This window comes from Eptatretus burgeri, chromosome 4 (genome assembly GCF_056783735.1).
Source record: "Eptatretus burgeri isolate ZD-2024b chromosome 4, Ebu_testis_v1, whole genome shotgun sequence".
Classification (NCBI taxonomy): Eukaryota; Metazoa; Chordata; class Myxini; order Myxiniformes; family Myxinidae; genus Eptatretus; species Eptatretus burgeri.
The window spans coordinates 17,405,224-17,419,046 of NC_140964.1; the positions used below are offsets into that span (position 1 = coordinate 17,405,224).

At 44.3% G+C, this 13,823-nt stretch overlaps 1 protein-coding gene across 19 annotated transcripts in view; it reads right to left on the reverse strand.

Moving 5' to 3' along the window:
• The window catches only part of LOC147027556 (oxysterol-binding protein-related protein 6-like), a 185,148-nt gene that overhangs the window by 11,515 nt on the left and 159,810 nt on the right, over window positions 1–13,823 (reverse strand). For 18 of the 19 annotated variants that reach the window (XM_085877054.1, XM_085877064.1, XM_085877058.1 and 15 more), the window contains 2 exons: window positions 7,385–7,448; window positions 5,721–5,799 (listed from right to left, as the gene is read on the reverse strand). The exons of the other annotated variant lie outside the window; for it this stretch is intronic. In XM_085877054.1, coding sequence (XP_085733180.1) covers window positions 5,721–5,799; window positions 7,385–7,448 — 143 coding nt within the window. The remainder of the gene's footprint in view (window positions 1–5,720; window positions 5,800–7,384; window positions 7,449–13,823) is intronic. 19 annotated transcript variants of the gene reach the window in all.

Here is a 13,823-nt window from a genome sequence, read left to right on the forward strand (position 1 = left end):
GAAAAAAAGAATGTTTGATGGAAAGCGAGCATCCATTGCAAACTGTGGTTTTTAAAAGTTTTAGGTCAGAGATGCGATTTAACACAATTCTTGATGGATGCAATGAAGGCGAATTCAGAGCATGGAGAGAAGAAGCGCTGTAATAGTTGGATTTTTTAGGCAAGGAATGAAGGAGAGGTCAAAATGAGAGCAGTCTGTTAAAATAGCAGAAGAGTAGTGCATTGTGAAACAGTAAAGAGTACCACACGTGTGAGAGAGGAAGATGAAGCATTATAAGATCGTTTTTGTAGTTAAAAATAATGTATGAGAGAGTTCAACAGATTAGGTCATGGAAGTGTAAAAAAAATAAATAATCGAGGAAGAAGACGAGGAGGAAGTCAAGAGGAAGAAGAAGAAGCAGAATCGGGAGAAGGTGAGCGTGTTGTTGTTGGGTATATATATATATATATATATATACCCAACATCTATCTATCCCTGTGTCGTATCTATCCCTGTGTCTATCTATCTATCTATCTATCCCTGTGTCGTAAGAGGCGACCAGGGTTGCGTCAGGAAGGGCATCCGGCGTAAAACATGTGCCAAATCACTATGCGGATCATATGGATGATCCGCTGTGGCGACCCCGAACGGGAGCAGCCGAAAGAAGAAGAAGAAGAAGATATATATATATATATATATATATATATATTTTTTTGTTGTTGTTGTTAATATTAATATATGACAGAGTTCAACAGATTAGGTCATGGAAGTGTAAAAAAAAAAATCGAGGAAGAAGACGAGGAGGAAGTTAAGAGGAAGAAGAAATTCCTTGCCCGTTAATCCACACTCCCAAGCCGCCGTCCTTCCAAATTTCCACTTTTCCCTCCTGAGAATTTCCATCTGCATCCATTTCGTCCACCCCATGCATCCTTTCCTGCTACTCATTCCTTTCCATACCCATTGTTTGTCCAAGTCTCCCTCTATTTTGTCTTTCAACTCTGCTATTGGTGTCCCTCTCCCTCCCTCTACTGTTCCTTTTGTCCTGCTGCGTCCTGTTCCATTCAGTGTTCTCGCTCTTCCACAAACCTCAACTCTGTCTGTATACCAAAAATAAATAAAAACACTGGCCTCCCAGAAAGATTTGATATGAGACGTGGGACACTGGTTTTAAACAGAACGGTGCGGTAAAATGCGGATGCCCCGAGGAAGGCTGGTCACAAACTCACGCTCCCTTGAGAGCATACTTTTGCTCTGTGAAGGTACCTGCAGGCTTTGACCAAATGTCCTTCTCCCTCATCAAAGTTCCCGATGTATCCTCGACGGCAAACGCGATCCGAGAAGGCGACAACTCCATTCTGTATATCCTCCATGGAGGGTGATAGTGCTGCAAATTTTTTGTCTCTCGTGTGGTCCAAGCTTGTGACTCTTCCTCGTTGGACCCTTAGCAAAGTGATGACACGACTTTATATGCTTGGGACACGTTGTAGTCAATTTTGAATATCAATAATGCCCACTCCCTCCAAGAGATGCAGTGCCTTCAGAAAGTATTCACACCACTCGACTTTTGTCACATTTTGTTGTGTTCCAGCCTGAATTTAAAATGGATTAAATTTAAATTGTCACCTATCGACACAAAATACCTCATAATGACAAAGTGAAAACATGTTTTTAGACATTTTTACAAATTAATTAAAAATAAAAATCTGAAATGCATCAATAAATATTCAACCCCTTTGCTATGATACTCCACATTGACCTCATCCATCCATCCATCGGGACCATACTCCGTGCAGAGCGTTGGTGCTGCCTAAGCAGTCTCCTTGGCTATTGGACACGATCCTGGATGGGTCGCCACTCCGACACAGGATACCAGCAAACTGGTACTCATTTTGCCGACCTCGGAAGGATGACAGGCAGAGTCAACCCCACCTGGTATGAATTCAACAGCCGAGGGGGATTTTGAACTCAGGACCCTCGGATCCAAAGTCCACCACCCTAACCATTAAACTAACACCTGGCATACTTCTGGTAAAGCTGCCCCCATGAAAAGCTATTTGTACACGTTAACACAATGTTTATTCAAGGAGGAAAAACCCCTTCGAGAGATAGGATATTGATTCACGAGTCAGTAAGTGACCACTATATTCGTTATGGGTGTGTGTCTGTCTGTCTGTCCCGAGCATAGCTCCGTGGGTTTTGATCCGATCTTGATAAAATTAGGATGCAAGGTTTGTATCATGATCTAGTTGTGTTTTCCTGAGAATGGGCTTGGTGCGCCCATTATGGGCGGAGCCACACCCAAAAAACATGTGTTTTTAGGGGGTAGCCAGTTTCAAATTGCATCTTCTCTGAGGGGGTTTGTCGAATCTTGTAGGGGTTTCGGTATTTGGTTAGCCCAATGGCACCTGCATAGCCCCACTGAGCTCGATTTTTCATTTTCGTCCCAAGGTCAAGGTCACAAGGTCACGAACCTAGAAAATGTCAAAAAAAATCAATAAATTGGGCATCGAGCTCCTGGGTTTTCAACTGTTTCGAATGAAAGTTGGTATGCAAATAGTGCTCTTCGAGTACTACAACTTTCATCATTTACGTTTTTCCCGATTCCCGCCAGTTTGCCCGTGGCGTTCCCTCGAAGGTCAAAAAATAAAAAAGGCGAACCATGTACATTGCTCGTGAATCATCGCTGTCTCCAGACTTGTCAGGATGAATATTGTTTTGCAATAACATCAATATTATGCTATTATCATCCGTGTTATCATTAGTGTTGTTATTACCTCCCCGCTGAAGGTGGACGGAGATCCTTTTCACCCCTGTTTGTTTGTCTGTGTATTACTTGCAAAAATCAAAGATTTTAAAAGCATATTGGTTGGTCTTGTGCATTATTCTGTTTGTTTGTCAAGAGCCTGCAGGTCACAATTTTAAACCGATCTTCACAAAACTTCCCCACCTGGTAGAGTTTGTCTTCAGCAAGAAGCCGATTGCTTGAGGTCAAAAGGTCAACAACTGAGGTGCAATTTTTAAAATCCTCACTTTTCATTTGAATGACTTGAAATTTGAAGAAGATTTGCATATCATGTCACTGAATTCAACCACCAATTATTATTGAGGTCAATGTCGACCAAAAAGGTCAACATAGGCCAAATTTCTAAAATTGTCAATTTTCATCTGATTGACTTGAAATTTGAAGAGGAGTTGCATATTTGGTCATTGAATTCAACCATTAATTATTTTTAAGGTCAAATCTGTTTTATGGATTTCGCAAATATCGTGCTGTGCACGGTCTTCTTGTTTGTTGGGTCGTCGAAATAGGTGACCCTTATTGTTAGTAATTCTGTCTGTTTGTTCGTTTGTCATCAGCATAATTGGTAGTAAACGTGGGCCGATTTTGACCAAACTCGGGTGGTAGGTACATCTTATGACCTCGTGCTTTGGAAATTGTGATGGTTGCTAGGGACGCTTTGGTTCCCCAGCAACAACCGAAAAACCTTCAAAATCGGTACCGTTCACACGACATCAATTCCGAAAGCCATTATCCCACGTAGGGTTATGAAATTTGGCACGAATGATCTACAGGTGATGCTCTATCAAATACATTCCGTTTTTTGTGATATATGGAATACTTTACCTCCTGCTCGGCGACCCATTGCCGCCTACCGGCTTGTTTGTTTGTCTGTCTGTCTGTGAACAGGATATCTCAAAAAGTTGTGAACGGATTCGTACGAAATTTGTTGGATAGATTGGGTGTGTGACAAGGAGGAACTGATGAGATTTGGGTGAACATCTGGATCCGCAAACTAGAATTTTCAAAGTGATTCTTCACCATTGAAAAAATGGTTAAAAACAATGTCGTACAATATCTCAAAAAGCTGTGGATGGATTCGAAGAAAACTTGGTTGACAGGTTGTGTAAGTGACCAGGATGAACAGATTCGATTTTGGTGAAGATCTAAAAAAAAAAATTAATTTCAAAAGTGATTCTTCACCATTGAGAAATGGTGCCAAAAGTAATATACAGTGTAGTACAATATCTCAAAAAGTTGTGGATGGATTATGACCAAATTTGGTGAATGAGTTGGTTAGATTATAAGAAGAAGCCAATGAGATTTTGGTTGAGGTCAGCAAATGTGGCCAATCGATGGGATACAAAACGTAAACTGTTCAGCCTGGTGGAGGTATGCGCTCTACTGATTACTGTTATAGTTACTTTTGTTATTGGAAGTGGCCTTGCAAAAACGCGATGATTATCTATCTTAACACTGATATATACTTAAAGACGGATTTTTTCCAAGACAGAAAACCCCCTTGGGGAGGGGCAGGGGCAAATTAAGTCGCTACAACCTCCATCGTGTGAACCTCAGTCCCCCTGTCAAGTTTGGTTGAGATTGGATAAGTAATGACCAAATGTATCGTAGTCAAAAATAGATAGACAGACAGAGACACCAAATTGCACATTCTAGTATGATATGATGATGGTGATGATAAAGTGAAAATTAAAAACTACAATGCACATTATAAATATCTGAGCATATGGTGCTCTCTCCTGAGCATACCAGACCAGATAATCTGAGCATACCAGACTGGTTGGCATAATGAGAGGTCAGCAGTTCGAACCCTGGCTTAGTTGTACGAAAGTCTCTAAAAATGTGATGAGCTGCTTCCTTGCTTGACCCTCAGCATTTAAAAAGGATAGAGCATGGACAATTGTCAACGCTGCTGTGAAGGACAAAGAACAAGAGGCTGCCAACACTAGTGCAGGAGAGGTCCGAGAGTCTTGAGTTCATTTCCGTCATCCTGTTGAATTAACACCAGGTAAGGTTGACTCGGCCTGTCATTCTGAGATCGGCTGAATGAGTACCAGTGTGCTGGTAATAGGCACTGCATCAGCGGCACAGCCGCACCCCCAGAAAATGATGCAGCCAAGCAGCGACGGGCTGCATCCAAAAAAAAAACTAAACTCGTGCAGGCTTCATGGGCTTATTGGCCCCTTCCTGCATTTAAGTTCCTTGTAAGGGCACTCATGATTTTATTATAACTAGTGATGATGTCACCATGATGACATTGACTGGCCGCTTGTGCGAGCCCAAATCGGCCCTGGGTGGGTGTATTGAAGCAGGTGACTCTTGTTGCCCAGCGACTCGCCCATGACCAAATGGAGTTGGTGTGAACACAACGTTGACCCTGTGTGTCCCAAATGGCCTTGCAGACGTGATGTAAACGAGCCTATGGATCCTCAATACAATATGCATAATAACCTTTGTCTTCATACAAGAATCGAGCCTTATTGCAGGGATAAAAGATAATGGAAGGGAGATGGACAAGTTTGTGGAGACTGCAGCAAAATGACACATTTTTAGTCCCTCCCTCTCCCTCCCTCACCCTCTCCAAGAGCACAGCTCATGGAAGAGCAAGACCCACTGTACCACTTTTGGGTTAGCTTTGTGTTTGCTTGTTTTTTCATTGACCTGAGGCTCATGGAATACATGCATCACATGCTTGACAAAGACAAGTCCACATCAATGTTCACCGATATGAACTAATGAAACACAAAGACATTAGTATACAATAGTCAAACACATATAGAGATAGTACATGGAATTTAACTCTTGGTTCCCTGCATCATGAGCGAGGGGTTCAGACTTGAACATAAACAAGCCAAGCCAAACATGTGTTTGTGGAAATAAGAAAGTCTTCCACTGCGACTTCCATTATCTGGTGCTGGACAATAGGACATGTAAGTGATACCTGGGCAGAGACAGGTGTACCGTTCCAATAGGAATTATCTCCATTGACTTTCCCCAAAACTTATTCTTCCACCGTATGTCTGCAAGACATAATTTTGTGGACGCATCAGTTTTGTGACACACACACACACACACACACACACACACACACACACACACACACACACACACACACACACACACACACACACACACACACACACACACACACACACACACACACACACACACACACACACACACACACACACACACACACGGCATGACAGCCAGCTTTTTTTTTTTTTAAATGAGTGATCAGAATTCCAATACGGGAGTCCATGCAACTTTATATCTTAAAGTTCTCGACTTGCCTGTCTGTGAGGCTCAATGTTAAAAAAAAAATGCAAGGACAGGTGGTTACGGCCTCTAAAGTGGCCACTGTCTACGTGAACATGCGGCAGTAGACACAATTCTGCCTCTTTGTGCTTGCATCTTGACATGAGTGTTCATGTTTTCATTTTCAGAAATTAACTTTTGCATGCTCCACCAATGCTGTCATACACAACGTGTGCATTTTAAATAAAGTTGCTTATTGCCCTCTCTCATTAAAAATAAAAAACCCTTTCCGTCATACTTGAATATCTTTCATGAAAGGAAACTTGCAAGCTAACACCTTGATTGTAGCTCATGAGAGGTAATTCTAGACCAGTGATTCTCAACCTCTTTGTGTGTGCGGACCCATCGCAAACCTCCAAAAACATTTCAGAGCAACATGTACGACGATCATCGCGACACACAGCCGCTTATTGCAGAGTTCTTTTGGAGTCAGGGACACCAAAGTACGCATGTTGTAGTTGTCCCACCACTACACAGCAAACCTCTTCCAACATGGAACTTGATGAAAAAGTTTACATTCCAAGCAGTGGAGTCGTCTTTCTGGTAAGACGTTAAATTCTAATCACGACGCAGCTGATCTGCGTCCGAACTTCTCACAATAATCTGTCGGCATTCTTGGACGGCAACTGAAAGGTTATTTAATTGCGAGATTAAGATGGGCAAGCAGGTTGTCCACTAAAAGGGAGAAATATCATCAGTCTCAGAATGGTGACCACTCTTCAAAATATTCATCAGCCATCTTGCAGAAATGTTTTGATTATTGTGCCCTGCGGGAGACAGGCCACCCTCGAGTGTACTGAATGACTCGTACTGCTGTTGGGACAAATCAAAGTGCTCTTGTTCCCTTAAATAAAACGTCCCATGTGCTCTGCTACATTAAGACTGCATCTCTGCGAAACTTACCGAAAGGTGAATGAAGCATGCTCAGCCTATTCAATCCTTCTTCCCTCCAGGACTAGGACAATGTTAGTGCACCAAAACCTCAGGCCATCCTCCATATCCCTACCCCTGATCTTTTCTTTCCTCATTAACGTCCTCTTACAAGCTGTTACATGTTTCTTACATGTTTCCTTCTTACTTCTCTCTCCTCGTCCTGTTCGTTCATCCGCATTTATTTGCGTCTGCACGTTGTCCCACTGCTCACCGTCTTATAACCCCCGTCACCTTGCTCTTCCGTAAACCGAGACTTGGTACACAAAAAAAAAACTCTTCCAACAAAATAATACACCTCAAAACTAAAACACAATGGAACTAGTGTGCACATGTCGATTGAAAGAGACAGTTTACCTTGCCAGAAGATAAACTTTTTAGACTCGCAGTGGCAGGCTGAGATGGGTGGATGATGACTCACCTGCAGATAACATGCAGACAGGTCACAACGAGACAGTTGTTTTAAAGAAAAGTTATACATGACTAACAATGATATGACTGGGATGTACAGGGCATACACAAATTACCATTCCAAATGGTAAATTACCAAACCATAATAAAAAAATTTTAATGGTGGGATGCAACGATGCAGTTTGCTGCATGTGAAAGAACATTTCTCAAAAGTTTAATTTACTTTTTTTGTTTCCAGGTGTCTCCTATGATATGTGACGTCACATTTATGCAAATGGATCCCCCCCACAAAAAAGCATTTTTTTTTGAATACATAGTCAAGGCTCATGGAAAAGTTAGTACGAGTACACTGAATGGTTTGGGACGCAACAGGACAAAAGGAACAGTTGGGGGGGGGGGGGCACCAACAGTAGAGAGGATGCATGGGGTGGACAAGATTGATATAGAAGGAAACTCTCAGGAGGGAAAACTGGAAATTTGGAAGAAGGAAGGATTGGGATAGGTAGTGGATAGGGAGTTATCGAGGGTAGAAAATATCATGGTTTTGGATTGGGGATGATCTGAGATGGTGGTGGAACAGTCGTCTTGAAGATCTGAAAGGCAGAATCAGATTGAAGCGAATGTGGAAGTTCGTTGCACAGGCCGGAAAAAAGAGGAACAAATGAGTGGAGGTGAGTAGTGATCCTGGGTTTAGATAGTTTCACCAGCAGGGTGCTCAACCACTGCCGATAGCTGTTCAGCCAGATGCACATGGCAAGAGTCTGAACCTGCGTTTCCTCTCATACTGAGCAACTGTTCCGGCAACAACAGCTTCATTTGGGTAAAACCAACCTGTCTTACGGTGGTCGAAACCCAGCTCACGTTTCCTGTTGGTGGGTGAACAATCCAATGCTTGGCAAATTCTGCTTCGTAATGATAGGAAGAGCCGACATCGAAGGATCAAAAGGCGACGTTGCTCTGGGATGCTTGGCCGCCACAAGCCAGGTATCCATGTGGTAACATTTCTGACACCTATTGCTTAAAACACAAAAGGTCAAAAGGATCGCAAGGCCACAATTTCATGGTCCATATTTGTACTGAAAAAGTGAACTTTGGCCCTTTTGCTCCGTGGGAGGTTTCCGTACTCTCTGAGCTCTCCTTAGGACATCTGTGTTACAGTTTGACAGGTGTACCACCCCAGTCAAACCACCCGCCCAGAACTGTCCCCAGAGTGGGTTACCCAAGTCGAACACCGACGGGCACACACGGAGGCATGCCGCACACGGCCAAGCGACGGGCTTCACACCAGAAATGTAATTCTCCACATGCCGACTCGGGGGTCCACACTGACTGGGTTAGTCAATGAACGGTAAGATTTATGGAGACCAAATCAGCTAGACAGATTCAATGAAGCTTCTGGGCGACCTAAGGAAGCATCTACCATCGATAAAAACGATGCGTGGGAGACACAAAAAGTTTATGGAGACTGGTAGCACCCCACAGAAGAAGGCAGCGGGCCAGCCAAGCTAAAGTGATGTTGAACACGTCCGTGAGTCATTCGAGCGCAGTCCCCATATGTCCACTTGGGTTCTGATGATGATCTACAAATCTCAACAATCAAACTTTGAGAAATGTTCTTACGTATGCAAGACATCGTTGTGTCCCATGTTTTGTTTTTTTAACGATCGTTTGAATTTGGAACAGTAATTTATGGACACGTCGTTGCACAAGAATACATAAACAATGGACAAATATATGTATCTGCTTCGCAGAAGCCATTCAGAATTGGAGGCGAAGTTGTGGTGCACATGATGTTTAGTGTCATGCCGCTTTTGGGCTGGTAGGACCATATCTGGTGTGTGTGTATGTATGTATGTATATATATATATATATATATATATATATATATATATATATATATATATATATATATATATATATATATATATATATATATATATGCCCCGGTTAGAATAGGTGTACCATATCCCTGTGTGTCGTAAGAGGCGACCAGGGTTGCGTCAGGAAGGGCATCCGGCGTAAAAACCTATGCCAAATCACTATGCGGACAACAAAACGAATTTCCATACCGGATCGGTCGAGGCCCGGGTTACCAACGACCACCACCGGTACCGGTGGTCAGCAGGGTACCAGTGGAAATTGTGCTACTGCTGGGCGAAGGAGGAGAAGACGGGGAAGGCGAGTCCGGAGGCAGTGGGAGAGGGGGAAGGGTAGAAGTGTGGAGGTGAGAGTTGGAACTCTGAATGTTGGGACGATGACTGGCAAAGGGCGAGAGTTGGCTGATATGATGGAGAGAAGAAAGGTGGACATACTGTGTGTACAAGAGACCAAGTGGATGGGGAGTAAGGCAAGGAGCATTGGAGGTGGTTTCAAACTGTTCTACCATGGTGTGGATGGGAGGAGAAATGGTGTCGGGGTAATCCTGAAGGAAGATTATGTCAAGAGGGTATTGGAGGTGAGGAGAGTGTCTGACCGAGTGATGAGTGTGAAGTTGGAAATTGAAGGGGTGATGATGAATGTCATCAGTGCATATGCCCCACATATGGGATGTGAGATGGAGTATAAAGAAGATTTCTGGAGTGAGTTCGATGAAGTGGTGGAGAGTGTATCCAAGGATGAAAGAGTGGTGATTAGAGCAGATTTCAATGGGCATGTTGGGGAAGGGAATAAAGAGGATGAGGAGGTGATGGGTAGGAACGGTCTCAACAAGAGAAATGTGGAAGGGCAAATGGTGGTAGAGTTTGCAAAAAGAATGGAAATGGCAGTGGTAAATACGTATTTCAAGAAGAAGGAGGAACACAGGGTGACGTACAAGAGTGGAGGAAAGTGCACACAGGTGGATTACATCTTAAGCAGGAGATGCAACCTGAAAGAGATTAGTGACTGTAAGGTGGTGGCAGGGGAGAGTGTAGCTCGACAGCATCGATTGGTGGTCTGTAGGATGACTTTAGAGGTGAGGTTGAGGAAGAGTGAGGGCTGAACCAAGGACCAGATGGTGGAAGCTGAAGGAGGAAGACTGTTGCGTGAAATTTACGGAGGAGGTGAGACAGGTGTTGGATGGTGGTAAAGATGGGTGGGATGATTGGGCAACGACAGCAGAAGTTGTGAGGGAGATAGCTAGGAAGGTACTTGGTCTGACATCTGGACAGAGGAAGGAAGATAAGGAGACTTGGTGGTGGAATGAGGAAGTACAGGAAAGTATAAGGAAGAAGGGGTTGGCGAAAAGGAAGTGGGATAGTCAGAGAGATGAAGAAAGTAGGCAGGAGTACAAGGAGTGGCAGCGAAAGGCAAAAAGAGAGGTGGCAAAGGCCAAGGAAAAGGCATATGACGAGCTGTATGAGAAGTTGGATACAAAAGAAGGGGAAAAGGATTTATACCGATTGGCAAGACAGAGGGACCAAGCTGGGAAGGATGTGCTGCAGGTTCGGGTGATAAAGGACGCAAATGGGAATGTGCTGACGAGCGAGGAGAGTGTGTTGAGAAGGTGGATGGAGTACTTTGAGGAGCTGATGAATGAAGAAAATGGGAGAGAGAGAAGGTTGGAAGAGGTGGAGAGAGTGAATCTGGAAGTGGGGTGGATCATTAAGGATGAAGTTAGGACTGCTATGAAGAGGACTGCTATGAAGAGGACTGCTATGAAGAGGTTGGTCCAGATGGTATACCAGTGGAGGCATGGAAGTGCTTGGGAGAGATGGCAGTGGGGTTGTCAACCAGATTGTTTAATAAAGTCTTGGAAAGTGAGAGGATGCCGGAGGAGTGGAGATTAAGTGTACTGGTTCCGATTTTCAAGAATAAGGGTGATGTGCAGAGCTGTGGAAATTACAGAGGGATAAAGTTGTTAAGCCACACCATGAAGTTGTGGGAAAGAGTAGTGGAAGCTCGGTTGAGAGGAGAGGTGACGATCTGTGAGCAGCAATATGGGTTTATGCCAGGACAGAGCACCACTGATGCGATGTTTGCTTTGAGAATGTTGATGGAGACATATAGGGAAGGCCAGAAAGAGTTACATTGTGTGTTTGTGGATTTCAAGAAGGCTTATGATAGGGTGCCAAGAGAGGAGTTGTGGTATTGCATGAGGAAGTCGGGAGTGGTGGAGAAGTATGTGAGGATCGTGCAGGATATGTACGAGGACAGTGTGACAGCGGTGAGGTGTGTGGTAGGAATGACGGTAAAAGTGGGATTGCACCAAGGATCGACTCTGAGCCCTTTCCTGTTTGCAATGGTGATGGACAGGTTGATGGACGAGATCAGACTGGAGTCTCCATGGACTACGATGTTCGCGGATGACATCATGATCTGTAGAGAGAGTCGGGAGCAGGCTGAGGCGAGCCTCGAGAGGTGGAGGTACGCACTGGAGAGAAGGGGAATGATAGTCAGTCGGAGCAAGATGGAGTACATATGCGTAAATGAGAGGGAGGGTGGTGGTATGGTGCGGTTGCAAGGAGTTGAGGTGGGGAAGGTGGATGGGTTTAAATACTTGGGATCAATTGTCCAAAGTAACGGAGAGTGTGGGAGAGAAGTGAAAAAGAGAGTGCAGGCAGGATGGAGTGTGTGGAGAAGAGTTGCAGGAGTGATTTGTGACAGAAGGGTAGCTGCAAGAGTGAAGGGGAAAGTATATAAGACGGTCGTGAGACCAGCTATGTTGTATGGTTTGGAGGCGGTGGCGCGAACAAAAAGACAGAAAGCGGAGCTGGAGATGGCAGAGTTAAAGATGCTGCGATTCTTGTTGGGAGTGACGAGGATGGACAGGATAAGAAATGAGTATATTAGAGGGACAGCGCAGGTAGGACGGTTTGGAGACAAAGTGAGAGAGGCGAGATTGAGATGGTTTGGACATGTGTACAGGAGGGAAGCGGAGTATATCGGGAGAAGGATGTTGAAGATGGAGCCGCCAGGCAGGAGGAGAAGAGGAAGGCCAAAGAAGAGGTTCATGGATGCGGTGAGGGCGGACATGCGGGTGGTTGGAGTGTCAATGGAAGATGTGGAGGATAGAGCGAAATGGAGACGGTTGATCCGCTGTGGCGACCCCTAACGGGAGCTCGCTGAAAGAAGAAGATATATATATATATATATATATATATTTATATATATATATATATATATATATATATATATATATATATATATATATATATATATATATATATATATATATATATATATACATGTCTCCACGAGTGAGGTAGGCTTCGAGATTCATCCGCGTCAGAGACTCTGAGAGGGCAAGGGTAATTCCCCCCGTGGAAAGTGGCCAATGGGCGCGCTATGAGTGGCCCGAGGCCACACAATGGGTAGAGGCTCGCAGGTTTGTCTTCTGGCCATTATCCGTAGAACCTTTCTCTGCTCATAACCACCTCCTGGACCTGTCTCCCCCATGGAACTGCTTTCCACCCGACCTCCTGCTCTCTGTGCCCAGGTTTGGTTCCCATAGCTCCCTGGTCCTGCAGCCCTCTCTGCAAAGTTTATGGCTGTTCGTGGTGTGCTGTGGTGCACTGTGGTGACAAAGCCGGGAGATCGCAGGACAAACAGAGCACCTCAAGGCGACACACACAGGCACGTATAAATACCAAAACCAGGCACAAGCAAGGCCTCAAGGTTGTTTCATGTCCTGACTTCTCTGTGTTTCCATTCTGTCACGCATGTGAGAGAGAGGCCTTAAGATTAAATAAGTCTGACGTTGGCATGAGGGTTAATTATTTATTATTTTGTTTCACCAGACATGTTCTTGTCCCCCTGGTGGAGGGTGCTTTTCCCCTCACCACAAGTCCTGGTGAGGGTCTGCAAGCTCTGATTGCTCTTTTTATTATTATTATTATTCTTCTTCTACTTTTATAATTATTATTCCCAGCGTGCTAAGCAGGAAGGTGCCGCGTCACTGACCCCTCAGTTTACAATTTCGAAAGTTGTTTCACGTAACATAAACGTGTGGCGAAACATGAGACGTATTGCCCACAAAAGGTAGTAAATGATCAACGGTGTTCAACTGAAATAACGTTTTCGACATCGTTAACGGAGCATTAATAACGTACAGCGGGACGATGTATAGCGAGGACTCACTGCAGAGCTATCTCATAAATAAATGTCAGTGTGTGTGTGTGTGTGTGTGTGTGTGTTTAACACCAATCATGCCAAAACAACTTGGCCAGTTGCCACCACTCTTGGCACACGAACCAAATTCGACCTCATGGTGAACATGGGCTAGTTGGTTTCATGTGTCGTTGCAGGGGTTCAGGAGGGCAGTTGAAAAAAATTATCTTTGTAAGTGTGTGTCGTGTTGTGCCACTCGGTGGTCGTGGTAGAGGGTATTACAAGTCAGCTGTGGAGACAACTGGCGTTTTTGCACTGTGCACGTCCCCAGAGAGTGGGAAGGTCCAAAGCAAGCTTA